This window comes from Dendrobates tinctorius, unplaced genomic scaffold, assembly GCF_039654945.1.
Source record: "Dendrobates tinctorius isolate UK_male_01 unplaced genomic scaffold, ASM3965494v1 ptg000103l, whole genome shotgun sequence".
Taxonomy (NCBI): domain Eukaryota; kingdom Metazoa; phylum Chordata; class Amphibia; order Anura; family Dendrobatidae; genus Dendrobates; species Dendrobates tinctorius.
Window position 1 is genome coordinate 8,954,615 of NW_027361771.1, and position 27,501 is coordinate 8,982,115.

General features: G+C 44.8%; 1 protein-coding gene across 1 annotated transcript; it reads left to right on the forward strand.

Moving 5' to 3' along the window:
• RSAD1 (radical S-adenosyl methionine domain containing 1) lies at positions 1–26,155 on the forward strand. Its single transcript, XM_073588046.1, has 9 exons — positions 1–242; positions 5,675–5,808; positions 6,516–6,720; positions 7,714–8,079; positions 8,317–8,380; positions 11,858–12,005; positions 15,809–15,863; positions 16,458–16,561; positions 25,821–26,155. The coding sequence occupies exons 1-9, from the start codon at positions 117–119 to the stop codon at positions 25,948–25,950; spliced, it is 1,332 nt and encodes a 443-aa protein (XP_073444147.1). The 5' UTR covers positions 1–116; the 3' UTR covers positions 25,951–26,155.
• The last annotated feature ends 1,346 nt before the right edge of the window (positions 26,156–27,501 follow it).

The following is a 27,501-nucleotide window of genomic DNA, read 5'->3' on the forward strand; positions in this document are numbered from 1 at the left end:
TTGCTATTACACATAGCCTCCAGCAGGGGCCCAGACGGAAGTGAGCGATATGCGCGTGGCTGCTCTGGCTGACATTGCAGTAGTAGGTGGATGACAATACTCTCTTATGGGGAAGCATGACTCGTGTGCTCAGTGCCTGTGCGTCTGTGGCACGGAAGATGTGCTGCAGCAGCAGGTACAGCCAGGACGTGTATGGCGCAGAGGAGCGGTGTGTGGAGGAGGCTGCGGCCGTCTATGTACATGTGAGTAGCTGCCACTGTCACTAATACTCCGGTACATATGAGGGTCAGTGCGGGCACAACTGCTGCACCTCACACTGTCTGCCTCCACAGGGGCACAAGTGACATTTGGGGAGGATTAGGATTAGTACGATATAAGATCCGCTCTATTCCATTTCTCCAAAAATCTTATCATTTAGGCTATGTGCCCACGTAGCGTGTTAAAACGCACACAGAAAAGCGGACTCCTTCCCAGAAATCGCGCGGTTTTTTTCCGCGATTTTGCCGCGATTTTCACTTGCGATATTCAAGCACTTTCCAAGCGATTTGAAGCATCGCTTGGAAAGTGATTGACAGGTTAGTCACACTCGTCAAACATAGTGTTTGACAAGTGTGGCCAGGTTTTTACTATTGAGGCCGCCTATGCAGCATCAATAGTAAAAGATAAAATGTTAAAAATGCTAAAAAAAAAAATCGGTGTATATTTACCTTCCGGCGTCCCGCGCTGCCATCCCGGACCTCAGCGTTCCCAGTAATGCCTTGTGAGACCTGTGATGACGTTGGTCTCGCGTTACTATAGCGATCTCGCGAGACTACGTCATCACTGGACCGTGCCGCAAGGCATTACTGGGAACGCTGAGGCCGGGAATGCAGTGCGTGATGCCGGAAGGTAAATATACCCCGATTTTTTTTTTTTTTTTTTTTTTTGTATACAGGGGTATGGTACCCAGGGCCTGAAGGACAGTCTCCTCTCCTCCACACTGTGGGTACCAACCGCACATGAGACTCTTAACTTCCCGCATGGTGGGCATAGCCACATGCGGGAAGTAAGCGATTCTCATGCATTCCTATGGGTGAGGAATCGTGGCAATTCTTTGCGATTCCGCACAAAAGAATGAGCATGCTGCGATTTTTTCCGCGATGCGATTCCGCCGCGGAAAAAAGCGCAGCATTAGCACAGCATGTGCGGAATGCCATAGGAATGCATGGGGTGCGTTCTGTACACGATTTTTAGACGTTTTCGCAGCGTTTTCGCGCCGAAAATCGAGGCAAAAACGCTTAAAAATCGCTACGTGGGCACACAGCCTTAGGCCGGAGTCACACTAGAGAGGAATACGGACGAGTGCTATGAGAGAAAAAAAAAAAAAAAAAAAAAAAAAAAAAAAAAAAAAAAAAAAAAAAATCGCATAGCGCTCGTCCCAATGTTAACCTATGGGGCGGATCCCATCACCGTATTTTTCTCGGCCGTATTATTATACGTGCGAGTGAAATTGCAGCATGCTGCGATTTGCTGCGTATTACGCCCGCGACTCGCAAATGTAAGTCTATGGGTGCGAGAAAAACTCGCACACCACACGTATCATGCGTGTGACTAACACTGACATGTTATAATAGAAAAGATAGACTAGATATATACATATAGTATAGGTGTGTGTGTATATATATATATATACATATATATATCAGTGACAGCACGGTGGCTCAGTGGTTTGCATTGCAGCGCTGGAGTCCTGGGTTTGTATCCCACCAAGGACAACATCTGCAAGGAGTTTGTATGTTCTCCCCGTGTTTGCGTGGGTTTCCTCCGGGTACTCCGGTTTCCTCCCACACTCCAAAGACATAGTGATAGGGAATCTAGATTGTGAGCCCCATCGGGGACAGTGATGAAAATGTGTGCAAACTTTAAAGCGCTGCGGAATATGTTAGCGCTATAAATAAAAAATAAAGATTATACAGTATATACGGTAATCATTATATTTCATAGGCAGATAGCAGAATAGCCGGTAATTCATTTGTCGGCTTCTGTAAAATCATTGCAGAAGCCGACAGGATAGAAGACATGGATTACATACAGTAAACCATTGCAGAACAGTAATTTATATACGCCAGCGACTAATAGTGTTAGTAGTATATGTGTGTAAAATTTGATACCTGTATGTATTTAATAAAATAATGTTTTCACGGAAAAAAACTGGTGTGGGCTCCCGTGCAATTTTCTGCACCAGAGAGGGAAAGCCAGTGACTGAGGGCAGATATTAATAGCCTAGAAAGGAACCATGATTATTGGTCCCCCCCGGCTAAAAACATCTGCCACCCCAGAAAAAGCGCATCTATAAGATGCGCCAATTCTGGCACTTAGCTTCTCTCATCCCACTGCCATGTATGGTGGCATATGGGGTAATAAGGGGTTTAATATCACCTTTGTATTGAAAGGTGTCATTAGTCTGGCTTAGTATTGGAGAAGTGTCAATAAGACACCTATCCATTACTAATCCTAAAGTTTGTAAAGGGTTAAATCAACACACACAGCCAGAAAAAAGTATTTTAATGAAATGAAAGGCCACACAGTTTTGCCATCTGTATTCTTCTGCTAATCCAAACGATGCCCTCGATCTCCTGTAAAAAAAATAAAAAAACAACAGTGTACCATACCTGTCCGGTGCTTAGTCCCACTGCGTAATCCATATCTGGAGGTTTTAATAGTTTACAATTAATGAATGAGAAGCTGCCGGCGTCAGCATCAGTGACGTCAGCACAGCCTCCCAGCCTGACCCGAGGTGAACTCTAGAGCGTGGGTAAGTGACGGTTCATTTTCCCACGCTGCCGAGTTCATCGCAGGTCAGGCTGGAAGGCTGTGCAGCATCACTGACATCAGCGCTAGTCACTGCCGGCTTTTAATCTCTCTCTCTCATTATTTGGTTTTAAAACGACGTGTACAGTTGTGTTTTGCAATGTGATCTTAACATGAGCTTTTACATACAGAGAACTGCTGTATGTAAAAGCTCATGTTAAAATCTAATAGCAAACGGATTACATACGGATCACTGTCTAGGGAGCACGTGCGATTCTTGGCGGTCAAAATCAGACTGTTTTTTTTTTTAAATTTTTTTTATACAAATTGTAAACTTTTTTCTTTTACCACTTTTAATAAAAAAAAAAAAATAGTTTGGAACTTTTTATTTTTTCCGTTGATGGAGCACTGTGAAGGGTTGTTGCTTTTTTTTTTTTTTCTTTAGTTGTGGCGAGCTGATGGTTTTGATAACATTTTGAGAGAAATATATTTTCATCATTGTATTTTTTTGGTTAGATGCAGGAGATTCGATTTTATTATGGCAATTTCCATACTGATTACAGAAAAATGAAACCTGTCAGTTGATCCATACTGCATTGATCAGAGCCTGGCTGCCCGTCTGTCTCTAGGTTTGTTTTTCTCTGAAACACTATGACCTTTCAGAGAAAACTTATAAAAGTTTGTCTATCCGTTTGGGGACAATAGGGAGAGACAGAACAAGTACGGCGCTGCACCCAGGCCAGCTTTTCCCCGCCAGCTGGCTGGCTTTTGCCTGCTCCGTCCAGGTGATTGCCAGGTCTTATGCGTATATACCCCTTTTCACATGTAAAGCGCCATGGAATAAATGGTGCTATAACAATAAAATAACCTACCTAAATATATGCGGGGACCAGAGGTCGCGCTACATATTTTTCAGAGGAGTAAAAATACTCCCAATATTTTTGAGGAGTATTTTTCACCACGGAGGAGTACGCAATTTGTATGAATTAAAATTGATGCTACACACGCTGAGATGCACAGAGAGAGCGCGCTGCAATGACGTCAGTCGCGCGGGTCACGTGTCCGTACGGCCGCTGCTGCACGCTACCACCCGCTGAGAGACAAGCACAGAGGGCGTGCCGCGATGACGTGAGTCGCTCCGCAACATCTGATACTGCCCTTTCCCCAGCTCCGTCCAACTCGCTGCCACTGTAGCTTAGAACGATGCATCCCGTGGACGTATTGTACTAATCTGAAGGCGTTTTTTCGCCTGCCTGTGCGTCATAGACGCCCAGACAGGCGTTAATGCGACCTCTGGTGATATGGGCACTGTATGTCACACTACACAGTGGGCACTCTCTGTGGTATAGTGATATTGGCACTGTACGTCACACTACACAGTGGGCACTGTCTGCGGCATAGTGTTATAGATAGGCAATACATCGGGAAGGCACTGTATGGCAGGCCCTGCTTCTGGGGCACTGCGTGGGAGTGGTGAGGTCACTGATACCCATGAGCGGTGTCCGTAGGTTGCTATGACATTGCTCCTGTCCCCCCCCTTTCCCTTGGTGTAGGTGGTCTCCTCCCCGTCACACCTGTGATGTACACATAGCTACAGCTGCTCTGATTGGAGACGTGACACTATCGACACCCCGTCTCAACCCGAATTGCTTCCGGTCCTCTCACAGTGAGGGGAACAGGCAGCACGGAGCCCTGTGGCCGGTCACCGCCGCCCGCACTCCATTACAGCCGACAGGAGCATGGACGAGCAGCACACAGCCCTCCCCACAGTCCCCGAGGGCTGAGGACCCGGCCCTCACCGCCCACCCGGTACATATTCGCTGCCATCTTTCGCTCTCCCGCGCACAATAACTCGGGGCGCCGAGTGTTTCCGGTGCCCGTGGTGGGGGTGGGGATACTTCCGGTAAGAAGGAGAGGGAAGGACTGAGCGTAAGTGCAGCTGCAATGTAGACGGCCTGTCACTGAGCGCAAGTGCAGCTCTGATACTGCCCTTTCTCCAGCTCCGTCCACCGCTACCACTGTAGGTTAGAACGATGCGTCCCGTGGACGTATCGTACTAATCTGAAGGCGTTTTTTCGCCTGCCTGTGCGTCATAGACGCCATGCGACCTCTGGCGGGGACAGTACAAAGACCTTTCCAATGATCTTTTTACTGTTAGACCTGTAACGGGGATAAGGGGGCATCCTCTACGTCTGGAGGAAAGAAGGTTTAAGCATACTCACAGACGCGGATTCTTTACTGTAAGAGCAGTGAGACTATGGAACTCTCTGCCATATGATGTTGTAATGAGTGATTCACTACTAAAATTTAAGAAGGACCTGGATGCCTTTCTTGAAAGACATAATATTACAGGGTATACACACTAGTTTCCTTACTATTGCGTTGATCCAGGGAGCTAGTCTGATTGCCGTATGTGGAGTCGGGAAGGAATTTTTTTCCCCAATGTGAAGCTTACTGTTTGCCATATGGGGTTTTTTTTGCCTTCCTCTGGATCAACATGTTAGGGCAGGTTAGGACAGGATATGGGATGAACTAGATGGACTTAAAGTCTTCCTTCAACCTTAATAACTATGTTACTATGTTACCAGTACTCTGCGATCACACGGTGGGGGTTTGATGGGATCTGGCGCACGTGCCATGGCTGTAAGTCATTCACAATGGCATTTAAACAGCCGTGATTGGAGCTGTTACAGACCAATGCTGGCAGTGTAACATTTCATGTACATCACACATCATGAAGGGGTTAATGCAGTCCATAGTTGACAGTCTATAGGCTCATGCCCAGAGTTTTGCTTGGACGATGTTTGTTATTGGTGTTCTAGTATTTTATTACCCTAGAGATGGGCTATGTTGACCTCTGCCAGACTGTCCCTTGTTCCCTCAGTGGCCGTACTGTGAGAGGCGCTGCACCTACTGCAATTTCAACAAATACATACGTCGCTCTGACAATGAGGAAGCCATCCGATCCTGTCTGGTACAAGAAGCTCGCACTCTGATCCAGCTCAGCCAGGTGCGCAGGTGAGAAAGGGAAGTAGCGGCAAGCCACAATAGGGGATGCACAGTCTTTTATTGTGATGGGCGGTTTGGGAAGTCATGGAAGCGTCTATAAAGTATCTGCCCATATTATAATCCTTAACTGCAACTATGACACGTAGACCAATTTGGCTCAGTGTTTTTATCCAATTTCCATGGATTTGGAGATTTTTTTTCTTTGATTAACAATTGTATTATGTTTAAAGCGTTCTGCCACTCACAAGAGAAGGATTAGAGTGTTGTACTCTGTAGTATAATCATTTCTCTAAATGACTCCTACGCAGTTTTGGTGATAGCCGGCAGCACGGACCAGCCAAAGTCAGTGCAAGAAAATACTATGATACTTGGCCCAAATAGAAGATCGTAGTCTAACAGCAGGTGAAGGATGCTGCCTAGTGTGCCCAGCCACAGCATGGACTTCAGGCGGTCCGTACTGCCGGTTATCATCAAAAATCACTAAAAGAGTACACTACAGAGTCTTGCACTATAGCAAGTGGAGGTATTCTTTAAAAATAGATAATCGCAAAACAAATGTAACAATAGATTATTGTAAAATATTGAGTATACAAGCAAAACATTTTGCAAGCTGTAATAGGTTAAACATTCTGGTGCTTATCAGGTTAAACAGTAATAAATGTGTCAATACAGAATTTAGTTAAGAAACATGTATTTTTCCATATATTTACATACAGAGTGCCCTCAGTATTTTTTGGTGGGGGCACCCCGAGTCTTGCCAGTCCGTCCACCATTGGTGCTGTTTTGGAGGAGATATCGAAGCATGCATATTTGCAACCTGATGCCGAAATCACCTTGGAGGCTAATCCCACATCATCTGGGGAGAGCAAACTGCAGGAATTCCGGGATGCGGGGGTGAATCGTCTCTCTGTGGGGGTACAGGTGCGTGTATTATACAACCATTGGGTGATATTCTGGTATCATCTTGTAGGCTCTGTCATGGCTGTTCTATAAAATTGGAAATACTGTATTTACCTGGATGTCTATGAATAGTGTTCGAGTCTACAGTAGCTCTATGTTTAACTTCTGCTTGTCCACCAGAAGGTTTGTATTTCTACAGTGATACCTCTCCAAAAGACCATCTGTATGAGAAAACCACCCCTAATCTAGACCAGATTTTTCTGTCATGGATACAGTCAAAGTTCTCTGGGATGACCTCTCACAATTGGTCTTTTAGAGCAATGGTTTGTTCCAACTTTTATAGGGCTATTCTTCCTGTCAAAAATACCAACCTCCACATCAAGATCTCAATAAAGTCAACGTGGTCTGTTGGTGGCTATTGGGATTGATTGTCCAAAGTATTCACCACCTTGTTATAAATGGAAGCCCTGATGCTCGCATGAACTTAAGATACTAATTGATAAAATAACCTCATCATCTTCATTGGGAGTTGTATAAACCTGTTGACAGTGAGCTCGTCCTATGCAGTCTGTGAGCCCCACAGGGCTGTGGAGTTGGTGTCTCTGAGTCGGTGTCCATTTGGTGGAGTCAGTCGATATAAAATGGACCGACTCTTAAAATATATAATAAATTGTGTACAATCATACAATGCTGTATGAGCTGTAAATGTTTTCATAAGAATTTGGGAAAGTCATGAAATGTCCTATAAATGTCTGTTCTGTTCTTGATCTCAGGATCTGGGCTTTTAGTTGAGATGAATCTGTACCGTCTTTGAATTTCCTAAAGCTCTAAAATACGGGAACAATAGTCTATAGGGCAAAAAGAAAGATGCCTTAACGACAGGTCATGAAATATGTTACATCATGGATGATGAGACTAATCTAAGTTGACTGAGAAAAGGTACATGTCTCTTTCATCTGCTCATACTTGTTTTCTTCTGTAAGTCCTTGTGTTCTACTTTTATTATGGTTCTAGTCCCTGGATAATCATGATCTCCGGCTCCTTGGTAGGACACATACAGCGTCAGATGCACAACGCACAATAGAGGAAGCACATCGGATCTTTCCTGGTAGAACTTCAGTGGATCTAATGTTTGGCCTCCCGGGTCAAAGCCTGGCATCATGGCACATCACATTACACAGGCTGATGGAGCAGTGTGACGACCACGTGTCTCTATATCAGCTCACCTTGGAGAGGGGAACTATGATGTTTAGATGGAAGGAGAAAGCACAGCTTACTTTTCCTGATCAAGAACTTACTGCTCAGATGTATGAAGATGCCAGGCGCATTCTACAAGAAGCTGGATTCAGGCAGTATGAAGTATCAAATTTTGCAAGAAATGTGAGTATTTTTCACACACGTTACAGTGAATGAAGGACATTTTTCTTTTGTCACACTTTATGTATATAAAATGAAGCATGCCCTTCTAGCCAAGGGTTGAAAATTTGCTTGATTATTTTACTAAATTGCATAGATTTGGGTGCACTCTGATACCTTTTAAAAAGCATAAAAAGGTGAAAATAGAGTTGCTTGACCAGAAAGATTCATGGTTGCATTTAATCTATTTCACTTTTGTAGGGTGCAGTGAGCCAACATAACCTCTCGTACTGGTGTGGAAAACAGTACATTGGTGTAGGACCGGGTATGTAAAATCAAGTATTATTAAATGTGCCTTACCAAAGACAGCTGTGCGAATGTATTTTGTGAATTGGTTCATTTCGGGTTTCACAGTCTCTGCCGTAAAGGAGTTGTCTGATACACATTCACTTTTCAAAACCACAGTTTTAACAGTCTAAAGTGCTCTACAATGTACTTTACATTATTTTTACTGTGATTGCCCTTCTCCTCCATGTTACTTTTGCAGTGCTTTTTTGTTTTCATGTAGCCTTTTCTGGCATCCCTGAGAATTTTCCATAAAAGTACTGAATGTCTCTTCAGGGAGGAAGAGGACTAGAACTCTAGTTCCACCTATTGGAAGATGCAATCCTAAAAGTCAATGTCGACCCTTTAACGAGCCTTTTCACATGATTTAAGATAAAAGCCAAAACCAGAATGTCAATTTGCAGACACTATGTTTCAGGGTACTGCCCCTCGTCCGTGCAAAGTGTGAGATCTGGTTTGGCTGTGTGAGAGGCGTCTGACCGGTATCCAAGAAGTATCGTTTCTCCTTGCGGAGATTAACATGCTAAGCATGCCGAGATGAGGAGACTTAAAGCCGCAATGCTCTTAATGGAAGTATGAAAATTGTCTCTTCAGAGAGGAAGAGGACTAGAACTCTAGTGCCACCTATTGGAAGTAGACACGAAAGCTTGAGGGCACTACCAAAAATATGTATGGGGGACTGCTGACCACACACATAAGAAGTAGAAAATAAAAGCAGAAAGAAGAGGTGTGTACCAAAGGCGCAATCAACCTCAAGATCAAGGTTATATAGGAATATCCAAAGATACTAAGAGAATAATGATACATTTTATTAGCATATGAAAAAACACACACACACGTGACAAAAATTCAATTAAAAACAATTAAAAAGCCAAAATGGCCATGAAAGACACTCCAAAGACAAAAAGATCCCATAATGGGGGATCTGTTGCTCACCTCCTCCAAAATGCTAGGCAAAAGCACACAAAATAGAACTGTATCACACAATATATGAATACATGTGGAAAGTGGGACCTGAATAAAGCATATAATGAACAAAATCTCAATGTATAACATAACAAGGCATTGTGCACATCAAATTAGAGAATGTAATACGTATAGATCCTGGAGTCTAGTTGAATAGACTTAGTATAAACTAACATGAGAACTTGGGCCTCTATTATGATAATGTAATACGTATAGATCCTGGAGTCGAGTTGAATAGACTAACATGAGAACTTGGGCCTCTATTATGACACACGAAAATGGACCAGATGATAGATATCACACAGCAGTTCTCAATATAGGTTGTACTGACAAGCTAGGATAACAAATAAGCTTGTACCAGTATGAATTGCCATAAGGATTAGACCTCTATCTTGAGAAATGCACAAGACATAATGGAATATCACAATGAATGAAAAGCATCACTCTATGTGAGGTATAGATAAATTCAAGTTATAGAATGATATAACCAAAAATATAACAAGCTCCTATGGATGCACCAGTAGGGCTGCAAATGGCAAGACAGAAAAAGTCTCCAGGAAATAAGGCAAAAAAATGCCTAAATGACAAACCCAATCCGGGCAAAGAGTCCTAGCTTGTAAGCAAATGCCTGCATGATGTACCAGGAGGAGGGGGGTACCTCCTAGCTTGTCAGTACAACCTATATTGAGAACTGCTGTGTGATATCTATCATCTGGTCCATTTTTATGTGTCATAATAGAGGCCCAAGTTCTCATGTTAGTCTATTCAACTCGACTCCAGGATCTATACGTATTACATTCTCTATTTTTATGTGCACAATGCCTTGTTATGTTATAGATTGAGATTTTGTTCATTATATGCTTTATTCAGGTCCCACTTTCCACATGTATTCATATATTGTGTGATACAGTTCTATTTTGTGTGCTTTTGCCTAGCATTTTGGAGGAGGTGAGCAACAGATCCCCATTATGGGATCTTTTTGTCTTTGGAGTGTCTTTCATGGCCATTTTGTTTTTTGGCTTTTTAATTGTTTTTAATTGAATTTTTGTCACGTGTGTGTTTTTTCATATGCTAATAAAATGTATCATTATTATTCTCTTAGTATCTTTGGATATTACTATATAACCTTGATCTTGGGGTTGATCGCACCTATTGGAAGTAGCAATCCTAAAAGTCAATGTCGACCCTTGCACTGACGAGGTGCAGTATACCGAAACACAGTGTCAGCAAATTGAAATTCTGGTTTGGCTTCTTATCCTAAGTCATGTGATGAGGCTCGTTAAAGGGTCGACATTGACTTTTAGGATTGCTACTTCCAATAGGTGGCACTAGAGTTCTAGTCCTCTTCCTCTCTGAAGAGACAATTTGCATATTTCAGAGAGGAGCATTGCGGCTTTAAGTCTCCTCATCTCGGCATGCTTAGCATGTCAATCTCTGCAAGGAGAAACAATACTTCTTGGATATCCATAAAAGTTCTGTATGAGACAGCACCTACTCCGCCACCCATGCTCACTTTTCTAGCTTAAGATAAACTTTTCTAACCTTTCTCTGCAACACTGCATACGTTTAGAGCCGGCTTCACGACCTGCATTTTTCCACCACCCCTTGTGTGCCTGCGCTAGTTCCACCAACCTCTTTTTATCATACAGGGTAATGTCAGCTGTGATGTCCCATCAACAGAGCTCTTCCTCCTTTTCTGCTCTGTTGACAGGATGAGACAGGAAGTTAGCGAATTTGTGATGTGTAATGGTCATGAGATCACAAGGAGGGAGCTCAGTGCAGGATCAACAGTTAAAGTTAATATTATACATTGCATTAGTCTGGGAGTCCAGTACATACTGTGATAAAACACTCCGGGATCGCCTTTGCTGGGGTCAAAGGTCACGTGCGTTCAGCATGAAACTCGGGCGCAGAGCCGGGGTCCGGGTATAACTGACACTGGGTCAGGTTTATTAACGGTGAAAGCAATGCATAAAAAATAAAACATAAAACAAATCCTTGCCTGTCCAGCACTAACTAAACAAGGTACAACCTAACTACCAACTGGCGGGCTTCTCCCGTCCAGCCAAACCACAGTTGCAGTGGGCACTGCTTTCACTCACATGTGTCTCTCACACAGACAGGCTCTCTGTGTTCCCAGGCTGTGACACTCACACAACCACCTGGCATCCTTTTATATCCGCCTCCCATTATTCATTAGTAACCAGGTGCGATACTGACCAGACTAGGCCACATAGGAAAGGTATCTGGGTGAGATATACCTGCCCTCATCCACTATTCCCACATGATTCTCACAATACAAAAAAAAGATTTGTCCCAGAAACCCCCTTTAAATCAGGAAACATACCCTCTAAGAAGAGACTTGTGAGCTCATTTACACCACAATTGTGATTTCCAATTTAAGATGGTAACGAAAGGACACTTATTTAACGAGTTTACACATTGGGTCCTGGGGAAACGTGAATGTTGTTCTCATACTCTATTTTCATAGGAGCTCACGGAAGGTTTGTAGTCCACACCAGTCAGGGTAAACGGAGGCAAGCTCGCATTCAGACCCTGGAGCCGGAACCATGGATGATGGAAGTGAGGCGTTATGGACATAGCACACGGAAAGTGACTGAGCAGAATGACTTTGATGTGTGAGTATTACCTTTGACTGTTTTATACATTAAATCTTAGCTGTCAGATTCTGTAGCAAAATCCAAATTGTAAAGGAGAACATTCTGTAGGTGATCCTACAGGATAAAATGGACTGCACCCAATCTGTAATTGCCAGCTGTATCTTCTTGTTTAGTAAGGCTGGCTACACGATTCGTGTACACGGACTGTGCTTGGATTGGAAGACGCGGACCCAACGCCAGGTCTCCTGACCTGATCTATCTTATATGGCTGCAGTCCGGCCGAGTCTTCTGATGCCATAGCTATCTGTTTTTCCTAAAGACAATTGCACGCTTACAATAGTATGATCTTCAAACTACTTTTACCTTCCTTTTAGACAGCGTAAAGTATTCCAACTAGTTCAGTCCTTTACATTAGTGTAATGTGTGTATTTGAGTAAAGGAGCATTTTGAGTGACACAGGGCTTAAAGGGGCAAAGTATGAAACAGGGAGTCAAATAGCACTAAGCGGAGACCTTGTGTCAGGCACGGCCCGCTCATGCCCTACACTAGGTATACACCATGTATTTGCTTTGCCCAAGGGGGTATTTCTAAAGACTACCATCATTTTAATTTTTATTTCATAAATTGTTAGTACCCATGAAAATAAAAAAGTTTGTAATATATTTAATTAGAAAAATGTGCTTCTTTCTCCTACTGGGCTGATACATCACTCCCAATTCACAGGCACAAATCTGTCTACTGTGAACAAAGACTGTCCCATTGCTGACACAGGAGATGACAGATTTCGTAATGTTCTATGGAAAACTGTAACTGGTATTTCAGGAGTGCTTCCCGCAGAATGTATGTGCCTGGCTGTAGCAACTCCCCTTTCCATAGAATTTCAGAAATTGTCTACAGTGCCAGCAATGCCTATGAGATTTCAGAAATCTCATGCACACACGCTGTTTTGTTTGTCATTATCATTTTGTGCTTTGCATGGTCTTTTGAACAATATAGCATGCCATTTCTTTCAGCATTTTTTTCAGTGTTTTTCACCCTTTGGCTTGAGTGGGTGGTGAAAAACTGCTGAGAAAAGCGCACCAAAAAAACAGGTATCGTGTTTTGCTAGATTTTTTTTTTGTGGCAAAACCTGTTTCTATGGAGTAGGACTTCTTTTTTTTCAACACTTAATGTTTATCAGCACGCACAAGAGACAAGTCTAGCATGCCAAAACTGCAGCAAAAGAGCGCAAGAAAAACTAAGGAAAACCTGCTGAAAAAATGCCTAGTGTGAACTTGCCCTTATACTGCAGTTCTGCTTTTTCACATTATTTGTTGCCTATAAGCACAAAGCCAGTGTTGATTTACTCTCAATTAAAGTATAAAAATTACTAGGATCTGGTTAGAGGAGGCTAAATTGCCACAGATTTGTGCTGTGGGGTTAACCCCTTTCCGATGTCAGGCGTAATAGTACGCCAATGTTGGACTCCCTTCCTTTGATGAGGGCTCCGGCGGTGAGCCCACATCTTTCCCGGCACATATTGGCTGTTTTGAACAGCTGAAATGTGCCCGGAACAACTGTAGGTGGAATCGCGATCCACCCACGGCTATTAACCCATTAAGTGCCACTGTCAAACTGAGAGCTGCATTTAACATGCGCTTCTGGCAAGCGAGCCGTAAATCCGCCAATCAGGGACCCCCGCGGGTCATTGATATTTCGGCATGACAACCAGAGGTCCTCTATGGTTGTCAATGCCGGATTGCTATGAGCGCCGCCCGGTGGTTGGTGCTCATAGCAAGTCAGCAATTCTGCTTCATACAGGCGATCTGATCATCGCCTGTATGTAGCAGAGCCAATCGGACAATTGCAGCTTCTAGTTTCCCATGAAGACCATTGAAGCATGCTAAAAGGAAAAAAAAAATTAAAAAAAAAAAAAAAAAAATTCAAATCACCACTCGTTTGCCCCATTCAAAATAATAATAATGAAAAAATAAAATATACAGTTATTTGGTATCGTCGCGTTCAGAATTGCCCGATCTATCAATATAAAAAAGAAATAACCCAATCACTAAACGGTGTATTGAGAAAAAAAATCAAAACGCAACAATTAGGTTTTTTTTGGTCGCTGCAACATTGCACTAAAATGCAATATCGGTGGATCAAAAGATCCTATCTGCACCAAAACTAAATCATTAAAAACGTCAGCTCGGCGTGGAAAAAATAGGCCCACACTCAACCCGAGATCACGAAAAATAAAGACTCTACTGGTATTGGAAAATGGCGCAATTTTTTTTTTCTTTTAACAAACTTTGGATTTTTTTTTCACCACTTAAATAAAAAAGAACCTAGACATGTTTGGTGTCTATGAACTTGTAATGACCTGGAGAATCATAATGTCGGGTTAATTTTAGCATTTAGTGAACATGGTGAAAAAAAACAAAAAACAAAAAAAAAAACTGGGATTGTACTTTTTTTTTGCAATTTTACCGCACATGGAATTTTTTTCCTGTTTTTGAATACAAGACATGGTAAAAACCTCCATCCATGCTTTGCTTACAAAAATAACGCAGGAATGTTAGCATTTTTAATATTTTCACTGCACATTTCTACCCTTTAGGCTGGGGTCACACTAACCGACGCAAAATACGGTCAGTATTTTACATGCGTAATACGGATGAATGGCCCCTAAACAGTGCTCCGTATGTCATCCGTAATCAAGGTGCGGTCGCGTATTTTGCGCATGTAAGCATCCGTATGTAATCCGTATGGCATCCGTATGGCGAGATTTTCTCGCAGGCTTGCAAAATGGACATATAATGGAGCGCTATGACAGGGTTTCTAACAGAAACCAAAGAATATATATAGACACATAGAATGCATATATATATATATATATATATATATATATATGTATTCTATGTGTATATGTCCTTTCTTTCTTTATTAAACCTGTCAGTGTGAGTTTACTGTATAGCGCACTGAATTGCCGGCTTTTATAAAAGACACCGGGTGCGTATTTCTCGCAAGTCACATGTGTGGTCCGTGTGTAATCCGTATTTTTTGCGCACCCATAGACTTGCATTGGCGTACTACGGGCGTAGTACGCTGACAATCGCAGCATGCTGCGATTGGCATGGACCGTAGAATACGGATGAGAAATATACGGCTGGTGCGAGTGACCCCATAGAGAATAATTTGTCCGTGTCTAATGCGTGCTTTTAGCGCCTCTCACTCGGCCGTATTCCTCGCCAGTGTGACCCCGGCCATATAATGCAGGGGGTTAATCCTTTCTGATCAGTGGGGGTCCAACAGCTGGGATTGCAAAGAGCAAATTCCTAGTGGGAATGGAATAGTGGCCAAACATGTACACCATTGCTCCGTTTATTGTCTACAGGGTGCGAGAGAGAGTTTAGCTTTGTATTTAACAGCTACAAAAACAATGAATGGAGCTGAGGTCACCGCTGCATTGCAGGGCCCCATTTTCAGAATCAGTGGGGGTCTAACCACTCATCTGAAAGTTGTTCCCTATCATAGGATAGGTGGTAACTTTCAGTGATATGAATAACTGTTAAAAGCATTAGCTAGTTGGCATTGTAGGGTGTCGGCTCTGATGGGTATGGAGTTTTGAATAATTTTGTCTTTTGATAATGATAGGTAATATAATGGAGATGGGCAGCGGATCTTTTGTCATAAAAGAAAGTCTGTAACCTTAATTCTGTATCCTGAAACCAGGAAAATATATTAAAATGTTTCTCGCTGCAGAAACTTTTTTTTTTTTTTTACTTCGAATTTGTTGACATAAGCTAATTTTCTGCGATTAATACACTGATGCTTATTTCCAGCATTGCAGAACTGTTAGTGTTGGGTTTACGGACGGACGTTGGAATATCACATAAGGTGAGAACGATGTGCTGTAAGCGGAGACGGAATCAGATTGTGTGTTCATGGCTGCCAGACAACTAGGTTCCATAGACATCAAAAGAAAATAGACATAAAAAACGTCCTATTCATCCCTTGCTCAGTCCTACAATTTACATTACAACCTCATATCAGTATGATGAGGAATAGGTTGGATCAGGGGTAGTATCATTCAACCAAAAGAAACTAAAGTCAGAAATTCAATGGAACACATATTTATGGTGATGAACATGGTAATAAATAGCTTTCTGGCAACATCAGGACTGTATTTGTTGGACACATATAGGGTTAAGACGTGAATACTATTGAAATGTAGTGCAGAAAACTTAAGAATCTTAGGCCCCCATACACATTAGGCTAAAGTTGGCCGGACTCACAGATGATGATGATGGAGAGAAGGATCTGCACATCACTTTTGTGAGTAGGGGAGCTACTCTCTCCTAGAGAAACAGGAGAGCTTGTCTCAACTGGGCATTACTGTGTATGGGGCGGAAGGGAGATGGCTGTCGGGTATATGAAGGTTTCTGTGTACATAGTAATATGTTCCCCTTCTTATAACTCCATATTCTACAGCGCTGGAATAAGCTCTCCCCTGTAACCAGCCTTTATGCCTTGTTTGAAGCATCGCAGGAACTGAGGGATCTACAGAAGAATGGACTTTTGGTATTAGATCACAAGTAAGTAAGAAAATACTATGGAAAGAAAAACACTGAATATAAAGGATTTTTTAAGTTACATGTTTTAAAGAAGCACTCTGGGAAATACTTTTATTTTGCCTCTATAGTTAGTGCAGATAATTATTTTAGTGCGTGCTTTACTGCCGAGGTCTAAATTTCATGCCACTTGTTTATTGGATAATAGTGATGAGTGAATGCTCAGATAAGGTGTTATCTGAGCATGCTCGGGTGCTAACCGAGTGTCTTTGGTGTGCTCGAATAATATGTTAGTCACAAAGCTGCATGTCTTGCTACTGTTAGAGAGCCACAATACATGTGGAATTGCCAGTTTGTTAGTCAGCTGCAACACATGTAGGAATTGCCAGTTTGTTCGTCACATGTAGGGTGTTATGAATGGGTCACCGAGGAGGAAAAAAAAACAACAAGCTAAGTCTCAGAAAACCAGAGAGGTTGGTAACTATGCAGATCCCTGATCTTAACCACACAACTAGCAGCAGTTGTGGAGTGTTCCTACGATGGTCCTAGACGCCTAGTCACAACCGGAGAGCTACATAAGCCTAAAGCAGGAAAAGAGGAAAACTAACTGCCCCAGAGCAGACCCCAAAGGAAAGACAGCCCCCCCACATGTATTGACGGTGAAACAAGATGAAAACACAAACACAGGCAGGAAAATAGGCTGAGCAAACGATGGGGCCCGACTAACTAGAAAGGACAGGAAAGGAAAGCCACTGTCTGCAATCTGCCAAAAAACCCTACCAAAAATAATGTCCAACACGTCTGATAGCAAAATTAACCCTGAAGTCACTAGACTTCTCCCACTATATCAGCACTCTGAAATATTCTGAAACAGAGCAAAAAGAGGCCAATCTAATAAGGGACAAAAAAGGCAAATTGGCAAATACAGATAAATAGGAGTGGAAGTTCAGCATAGCCCCAGCAGGGGCAGGCTGACCACACAAGAAACTGAATTGACCAACAAGCGCAAGTGTGAACATTAGCAAAAAACAAACTTAACTTGAGAAGACTGGAAGAGAGCTGAAGTCCAAGACCTGAGAAGCAGACTGAATCACCAGCACCAGGATAGGGCGTCGGCTGTCTTATATCCAGTCTGATACTCCAGAGATCCAATCGTTATCCTCCTCATCAGAAGGAGGAGCAGAAAATGAGTTCATAGCAGTAGGGATTGCCAGTTTGTTAGTCAGCCGCAAGACATGTAGGAATTGCCAGTTTGTTAGTCAGCTGCAACACATGTAGGGATTGCCAGTTTGTTAGTCAGCCGCAACACATGTAGGAATTTCAAGTTTGTTAGTCAGCCGCAACACATGTAGGGATTGCCAGTTTGTTAGTCAGCCGCAAAACATGTAGGGATTGCCAGTTTGTTAGTCAGCCGCAACACATGTAGGAATTGCCAGTTTGTTAGTCAGCCGCAACACATGTAGGAATTGTCAGGATCCTGTCAGCGCCGGCGTGCAGCCTCCGCTGAGCAGGGACTCACCCGCACTGTAGGGGGGCCCGGGGTCAGGTACAGCCGGAAAGTACAGATACACAGGACCTGTGGACGCTGAAGTTTAGCAAGCAGTCACAGGACCTACGGTCATGTGACTGCAAGGGGGCGGGGCTTAGCATCCTGCTTTCAGAGATGGCAGGACACTATACAGAAATACTCAGTCAGGCAAAACGGAGGTCATACACAGAGATATCAGTAAAGTACCAGGGATGAGACAGAACGGATAATCAGGGCCAAGCAGAAGTCAAAACCAAACAGACATAGAAGGTACCAAGCAAAATCCAAAGCAATATCCAGAGAACAGACCGAGTCGTACACAGAGAATCAAGCAACCAGAACACAGCACAAACACACTCAGGGGTCACCACACAATGCCAAGGGCGAAAGTATAACTGACGGGGGATGGGAGCTTCCTGAGGCTTTATGAAGCTTTCCCAGAACCAATGAGAGGCCACCATAATAGGTCCCAGGTGTGCAGGTAAGAGTCTGCACTGAGATCAAAACATTAACCCCAGAAGTGCCGGTCACCCAGCACTGGTATCATGACAGTACCCCCCTCTCAATGGGGGGCCTCTGGACCCCCAGGCTTGCCCGGGTACCTAGCATGGAAAGCCCGAACCAGGCGATCCGCGTGCATCAACCGGGCCGGCACCCATGACCTGTCCTCCGGCCCATACCCCTTCCAATGAACTAGGTACTGACCGCCGTACCAACCTAGAATCTATGATGTGACCAATCTCATATTCCACAAGTCCCTCAACCGAAACCGGAGGAGCAGCGGACTCTGATTCTCCCCGGACTGCTTCAGAAGGCTTCAGTAGAGATCTATGGAAGACGTTAGGGATCTTGAAAGAGGGTGGAAGGCACAGCCTGTACGCTACTGGGTTGATTTTTTCCACAATCTTGTACAGGCCAATGAATTTGGGGCCCAACTTGGCTGATGGAATCTTTAACTTACTGTTTCGCGTGGAGAGCCAAATTTTCTCTCCAACCTGAAACATGGGACCAGGTGTTCGTTTCCTGTCCGCAAAAAACTTATACCTGTCTTGAGACCTAGATATACACCGCTGGACTTCTGCCCATGTGTCTTTTAACCGCTGAACAGAGTCCTCAGCCCCGGGACACCCCGAATCCAGACGAGAAAACTCCCCAAAATGAGGACTGAACCCATAATTGATCAAGAAAGGGGACCTACCAGTGGATTGACTCACCCGACTATTGAAGGCAAATTCAGAGAACGGCAGTATATCGCACCAGTCATTCTGTCTAGCAGAAGTCAGACATCTGAGGATCTGTTCCAGAGACTGATTAGTGCGTTCTGTCTGACCATTACTCTCAGGATGGTATGCGGCCGAAAAGGACAGAGATATCCCTAATTTTTTGCAGAAAGCACGCCAAAACTTAGCCACAAACTGCACACCACGATCAGACACCACATTCAGGGGTACCCCATGCAAGCAGACCAGATGCTGCACAAACAATCTGGATAAGGTCTCAGCTAAAGGTATTGCGGACAGGGGAACAAAATGATCCTGCTTTGAAAATCTGTCCACCACAACCCATACCACCGTATTACCCCTGGAAGATGGAAGATTGGTAATAAAATCCATGGACAGGTGGGTCCATGGTCTTTCGGGAACTTCCAAGGGCATCAGCTCCCCTGCCGGCCGGCTATGGGAGCTTTTAGAACGAGCGCAGACCCCACAACCAGAAATGAATTTCTTCATATCAGAACCAAGGGTAGGCCACCAGAAGATCCTAGCCACCGCCAGTCGCGTGGCTGATATACCAGGATGAGCACACAATTTGGATTTGTGGAACTCTTGCAAGAGTTTAAGGCGAAGTTGCTCTGGGACAAACAACTTTCCCCCTGGCTTGGCCGCAGGAGCCAGCGACTGGGCCCCCTCAATTTCCCGTTCCAATTCAGACGAGATCCCTGCTAACACCACCCCAGGGTGCAGAATGGAGGACGGTGGCTCAGGGGAAGACACAGGGTGAAAACTACGAGATAAGGCATCAGCCTTGACATTCTTTGACCCTGGACGGAATGTAATAGTAAACTGGAAACGAGAAAAAAAAAGTGACCAACGGGCCTGTCTGGGCGTTATTCTTTTAGCAGACTCAATGTATGACAAATTTTTGTGATCAGTGATCACAGTATCCGGGTGACTGGCCCCCTCCAAAAAGTGCCTCCACTCCTCAAACGCCAACTTGACCGCAAGAAGCTCTCTATTGCCTACATCATAATTTCTTTCAGCAGCAGAGAACTTCCTGGAAAAGAAAGTACATGGCCTGAGGTTGGTTAGAGTGGCAGGCCCTTGGGACAACACTGCCCCCACCCCCACCTCGTAGGCATCCACCCCCACCACAAATGGTTTGGACGGATCTGGCTGTACCAACACAGGAGCAGACATAAAACATTTTTTCAGCGTCGTAAAGGCCTCTTTTGCGAGCGAGGACCAATTTCTCACATCCGCACCTTTGCATGTTAGATCCGTGAGGGGTTTGACCAGCTGCGAAAACCCCCGGATAAATTTGCGGTAATAATTGGCAAACCCCAAGAAGCGCTGAAGACCCCTAAGATCTCGGGGTTGCACCCAATCCGCAATGGCCTGCACCTTCTTGGGGTCCATGCGAAAACCCTCACAGGATACAGTTAATCCCAAAAAAGACAATTCTTGCACACAAAATACACATTTCTCCAATTTGGCATACAGATCATTTTCTCTGTCTTTGGAGAACAGTTCGTACATGTTCCAGATGAGAATGCCTGTCGGAAGAGTATATAAAAATATCATCTAAGTAGATAACGACAAAACGACCAATGAGATCCGAGAATACCACGTTGATGAAATTCTGAAATATGGCGGGGGCATTGGTAAGACCAAACGACATGACTACATTTTCAAACAGTCCCTCGGACGTGAGGAACGCAGTTTTCCATTCATCCCCCTCTCGGACCCTTATCAAATTATATGCCCCCCCGAAGATCCAGTTTAGAAAACCACTTTGCCGCTGATAGTTGGTTACACAAGTCGGGAATCAACGGAAGGGGGTACGTATTCCATACAGTAATCTGATTAAGCTCCCGAAAATCGAGACAGGGACGTAACCCGCCATCTTTTTTCTTTACAAAAAAGAAACCTGCTGCCACAGGTGAGACTGAAGGACGTATGTGTCCCTTGCGCAGACTTTCAGCAATGTACTCCTTCATAGCCAAGCGCTCAGGACCGGATAAATTAAACAGACGTGCTTTAGGTAATTTAGCCCCCGGGACCAGGTCGATAGCGCAGTCAAAGGGTTTATGTGGCAGTAACCTCTCAGCCTCGCTTTCAGAGAAGACATCTTCAAAGTCCTTCAGGCATTCCAGAATACCTTCCAGCTCGACAGATGATGCAGACACAGATTTAACAGGTTCAACCAGCAGTGCGGATTTATCACATAACTTAAAATCATTAAACCCCCAATGAACAATCTCCCCCGTTTTCCAGTTAATAACTGGGTTATGGCGTTGTAACCAGGGCATGCCCAATACCAACCCTGAAGGTAGATTGTCCAGAACAAAACAACTTAGGTTTTCCACATGAGTAGTGCCCACTGTGAGCGAAAACAAGTCAGACATAAAGAGAATTCCCTCCTTTGTGAGGGGAGAGGAGTCAATGGCCACCACCTTGATTGGAACCTTGAGCCTAACTGTCCCTATCTTGCAGTATGTGACCAATTGGGAGTCAATGAGATTAACCGATGATCCGCAGTCCACGAAGGCTGTAGAGGGAAAAGAACTACTGTCCACAAACAGTTCCACATGAAGTAGCACTTTAGAAAACGAGGAAAAGGGTACCTGAGGGTCTGAGTAGTCTCCCCGTTGACTACCCAGACCTAGTCGTTTCTCGCCGACCGAGTCGAAGATGGGCAATCAGGACACTTCCTTTTCCAATGTCCCCTTTGACCGCAGTAAAAGCATAACTGCTTGTCCTTCCGGCGTTTCCTCTCCGTATCCTTCAGGGAGAGGGCGCCAACATCCATGGGCTCAGGGGCAGTCTCTATTCCACTAGGGAATAATGGAGTTTCCACCTGCATCACCCCTCTGGCCCGCAGCCTGCGGTCCATCCGGACGGCCTGGGTCATGGCGTCCTCGAGAGAGTTAGGTGGGGGATGTAACGCCAAGGCATCCTGCAGCCGCTCGGACAAGCCTCTGCGAAAGAGCCCTTGGAGTGCGTCGTCGTCCCAAGAGACCTCTGCGGCCCAGCGGTGGAATTCAGTACAAAACCACTCAGCCGAGTTTTTCCCCTGACAGACGCTCATCACCATGTCCTCTGCCAATCGCACTCGGTCAGGCTCATCATAAATGTGCCCGAGGGCCTCAAAGAATGCATTCACAGACACTCTCTCAGGGGCAGTGGGAGGAAGGGAGATAGCCCAAGCTTGTGGGGACCCTCTTAATAACGACATAGTGACCCTTACCTTCTGGTTTTCGTCCCCAAAGGAACGTGGTCTCAAACTAAAAAAAAGTTTGCACCCCTCCATGAAGACCCTGAACTCCTTTTTGTTCCCAGAAAAAAAGTCAGGCAGTTTAACAGTTGGTTCTGGGGACACCAAAACAACATCACTCGCCCCAGCCTCTGGAGACCCAGCAGATAAAGCCCCTCGCACTGTCTCAGAAACCTGCTGCTGAGAACGAGCCAGAGCTTGCTGCTCCAGAGATAAACCCTGAAACATCTGACTCAGACTTTTCATCTGGTCAACCAGAGACTGTATGGGATCCATAACTCTGCACAAAAAAACCCCAAAAACTTAATGGTCAGTTATAATGTCAGGATCCTGTCAGCGCTGGCGTGCAGCCTCCGCTGAGCAGGGACTCGCCTGCATTGTAGGGGGGCCTGGGGTCAGGTACAGCAGGAAAGTACAGATCCACAGGACCTGTGGACGCTGAAGTTTAGCAAGCAGTCACAGGACCTACGGTCTTGTGACTGCAAGGGGGCGGGGCTTAGCGTCCTGCTTTCAGAGATGGCAGGTCACTATACAGAAATACTCAGTCAGGCAAAACAGAGGTCATACACAGAGATATCAGTAAAGTACCAGGGATGAGACAGAACGGATAGTCAGGGCCAAGCAGAAGTCAAAACCAAACAGACATAGAAGGTACCAAGCAGAATCCAAAGCAATATCCAGAGAACAGACCGAGTCGTACACAGATTATCAAGCAACCAGAACACAGCACAAACACACTCGGGTCACCACACAATGCCAAGGGCGAAAGTATAACTGACGGGGGATGGGAGCTTCCTGAGGCTTTAAGAAGCTTTCCCAGAACCAATGAGAGGCCACCATAATAGGTCCCAGGTGTGCAGGTAAGAGTCTGCACTGAGATTAAAACATTAACCCCAGAAGTGCCGGTCACCCAGCACTGGTATCATGACAGGAATTGCCAGTTTGTTAGTCAGCCGCAACACACGTAGGGATTGCCAGTTTGCTAGACAGCCGTAACACATGTAGGAATTGCCAGTTTGTTAGTCAGCCGCAACACATGTAGGAATTGCCAGTTTGTTAGTCAGCCGCAACACATGTAGGGATTGCCAGTTTGTTAGTCAGCCGCAACACATGTAGGGATTGCATGTTTGCTAGACAGCTGCAACACATGTAGGGATTGACTGTTTGCTAGGCAATCCCTGCGTGAGTTACGGCTGTCTAACAGTGACGAGACATTCATTCACGGGGAATCAAACCCTTTTAAAGTTTCATGCTCGTACCCAGTGTAGCACTTCCACAGATGCCTTACCCAGTAACATGGAAATCTCTACGACTTCCAAAGATCTGTGTTGTGCTGAGATTCAAAGTTGCAGAAATCCAATGTAAACACATTAGCAGATGCCATAGTGTCCTCTGTTCCAGCAGTAATAAAGAAACCATCAATTCAAGAGCTGGGACCCCAAATATTCCTAAAATAGTTGCAGTGGGTATTGAATCTTTTGTCCTAGTTTCTTTTCACATCTGCATTGCAAGATCTGTGGCATGACACATACCACGTGTGCCCCATAGCTCGAAAAGTTATGTTGCTGTCCTCCGTCTGTAGTTTTGATTAAATATAATGTGGCATGAAGCGATGTTTTTCCTTCAAATGAGACAGAATCTGCAACAAAAGCTAAGAAAAATGAATTCTGTACTGAATCTTCCACGTCGCTAAAATCACTGACTGGTGCTGGAGATGTTTAGTCACACTGCAAAGCTGTGCAGAGCTCGCCATTTCCAGTCCCCCACTGGTGGTATCTCTATAGAGGTCCTGATTCCAGCCAGGGAATTCAATATGGAAAGGGGCAGCTGTAACAACAGCAGAGTTCAGTTAAGCTGGCCATACACATGAGACACACGTCTTCTAGAAGATGTCTCTTTCAACTTTCCCATACACACAAGTGTTCTTGTGTTTTCTATGACGAGAAAGCCCGGACACCTTTGGCATCAGTTTATCTTCCCTAAAGATGAAAAGGAGGTCTAAAATTTCTACTGCCCAATTCTTCTTCCCTCTTATATTCTCTGTCCGGGAGGGTCGGGAAGCCTCCTTACAAGTAGGTTTGGATGACCTTATCTAATGTGTATGGAGACTTTATGGGTGCACAGGTTACATTTATCTAGAGCAGAGGTCTCAATCACGTGGCCCCTGAGGCAGGCATCTGCGGCCCGCGATGTTCCACATGTCTCACTCCCGGAGGCAGGTGGAAGGCACGCATTCAGGAGTGGCGATGGCATTGGCTGTTCTGTGTGCACACACTGTACAGGACCTGTGATGAGGTCACAGGAGGGGGGAGGAGTTAGGGGTCACATGATTGGGGCTTCAGTGTGTGCAGGATGCTGCTGTCTGTGTGCTGGTTGTCATGGTACTGGATGAAGGTAAGTTTATGTGTGGGATCAGGAGGGGTTTACAGGGTGGATGGAGCAGAGCCCTGTGTGTTCGAGGTGTGCGGATCCCTGTGTGTACGAGGTGTATGGAGCGGAGCCCTGTGTGTACGAGGTGTATGGAGCGGAGCCCTGTGTGTACGAGGTGTATGGAGCGGAGCCCTGTGTGTACGAGGTGTATGGAGCGGAGCCCTGTGTGTACGAGATGTATGGAGCGGAGCCCTGTGTGTACGAGGTGTATGGAGCGGAGCCCTGTGTGTACGAGGTGTATGGAGCGGAGCCCTGTGTGTACGAGGTGTATGGAGCGGAGCCCTGTGTGTACGAGGTGTATGGAGCGGAGCCCTGTGTGTACGAGGTGTATGGAGCGGAGCCCTGTGTGTACGAGGTGTATGGAGCGGAGCCCTGTGTGTACGAGGTGTATGGAGCGGAGCCCTGTGTGTACGAGGTGTATGGAGCGGAGCCCTGTGTGTACGAGGTGTATGGAGCGGAGCCCTGTGTGTACGAGGTGTATGGAGCGGAGCCCTGTGTGTACGAGGTGTATGGAGCGGAGCCCTGTGTGTACGAGGTGTATGGAGCGGAGCCCTGTGTGTACGAGGTGTATGGAGCGGAGCCCTGTGTACAAGGTGTATGGAGCGGAGCCCTGTGTGTACAAGGTTTGCGGAGCCGCGCGTGTACGAGGTGTATTAAGTTTGAAAGGAATGCGGCCCCCCCAGCTCAAATTTTTTTTTTATGTGCGGCCCATTTACTCTGCCGAGTTTGAGACCCCTGATCTACAGCCTTTGGTGTCTGAGATTATACTTATAGGATAGTGACCATGGCATAGTACAAGAAAATAATTCCGCTTTTCTATCTTCTGTTTAGTGGTCTTCGCTGCACTTGGATGGGACTCGCTGTACTTGATGGTCTTCTGCTGCCAATCTTAAACCAGTTTCAAGATTCATGGACTCAGTCTGAGAATGCAAAACCTCACCTGCCACAGACTAGTGTGTAGAGATCTTATCATAGCTGGATCCCACTTTGTATCCAGGACACAATATTCTGTATATACCCGTCCTGTTATATACTACTTACACGTACTGTTGAGACTATAGAAAATACCAGCTTCCATCAGTTCTATGGTGGAAATGTTTGCACCATTTTTTTGTAACTTTATATATGGTATTTCTAAGTGCATAAAGATATTTAGGTATTTTTTACACTTGCGTGTGACATTACTTTTTGTGATATCTGATTTTGGTCCAAATTCGTTGCTGCATTTGCCAGAAATTGCTCTTTATTGAAATATGCTAATGAGTTGCTCAGTGCACCCTGAGTGAAGCCACGGTTCAGGGCATCTTCCATACCTACTTTCTTTCTATACAGGGTGAGCCATTTATATGGATACACCTAAATAAAATGGGATTGGTTGGTGATATCAGCTTCCTGTTTGTAGGAATGCTCGGACCTGACACCCATAATGTGATGGTGTACCATCCTGCTAGAAACACTCAGGGAACGTGCCATCTTCAGTGCATTAAGAGGGCAGCACATCATTATGTAGCATGTTCAGATATCCAGTGGCATTGAGGTTTCCATTGATGAAGAATGGCCCCACTATCTATGTACCCCATATACCACACCATACCATCAATTATGGGTGTCAGGTCCGAGCATTCCTACATGAACAGCTTCCTGGAAAGTGGATTGGTAATCATGGGCCAGTTGAATGGCCACCAAGATCTCCCGATCTGACCCCCTTAGACTTTTATCTTTGGGGTCATCTGAAGGCAATTGTCTATGCTGTGAAGATACGAGATGTGCAGCATCTGAGACAATGGATACTGGAAGCCTATGCTAGCATTTCTTCTGCGGTGTTGCTATCAGTGTGTCAAGAGTGGGAGAAGAGGGTTGCATTGACAATCCAACACAATGGGCAGCACTTTGAACACATTTTATAAGTAGTCATAAACTTGTAAATAACTCATGAAAGAATAAAGTTATGTTAAAACCAATCACACCGTTGTTTTTCTTGTGAAATTCTCAATAAGTTTGATGTGTCACATGATCCTGCTCCCATTGAAAAAAATAAAGTTGGATCCAAAATGGCTGACTTAAAAATGGCCACCATGGTCACCACCCATCTTGAAAAGTTTTCCCACTCCCATACACTAATGTGCCACAAACAGGAAGTTGATATCACCAACCATTCCCATTTTATTTAGGTGTATCCATATAAATGGCCCATCCTGTATTTCTACGTCCTTCTCTGGCTTCTGTAAAGCCAAAGCTGTTAATCAAAGAGGAGGGCGGAGATAGATTGAAAACTGTAGGTGAGAAGGTTCCCGGAGCTGTGGCCACTCTATGGTGCCTCAAGCATAGACACAATTTAACACTGACAGTGTCCTCCTTTCGCCATAAGTCTTCAGTCCCTGCTGGAGTAAGATTTGTGGCGTAGTGATCGCCGCTGCTCGTCCGTTTGAGAAGCAGCAGTCGCCACGCACTCATCCCACCCCAGCTTGGCTCACTTTGATGGACCTGGATGAAAATAGCATGAGAATCCCAA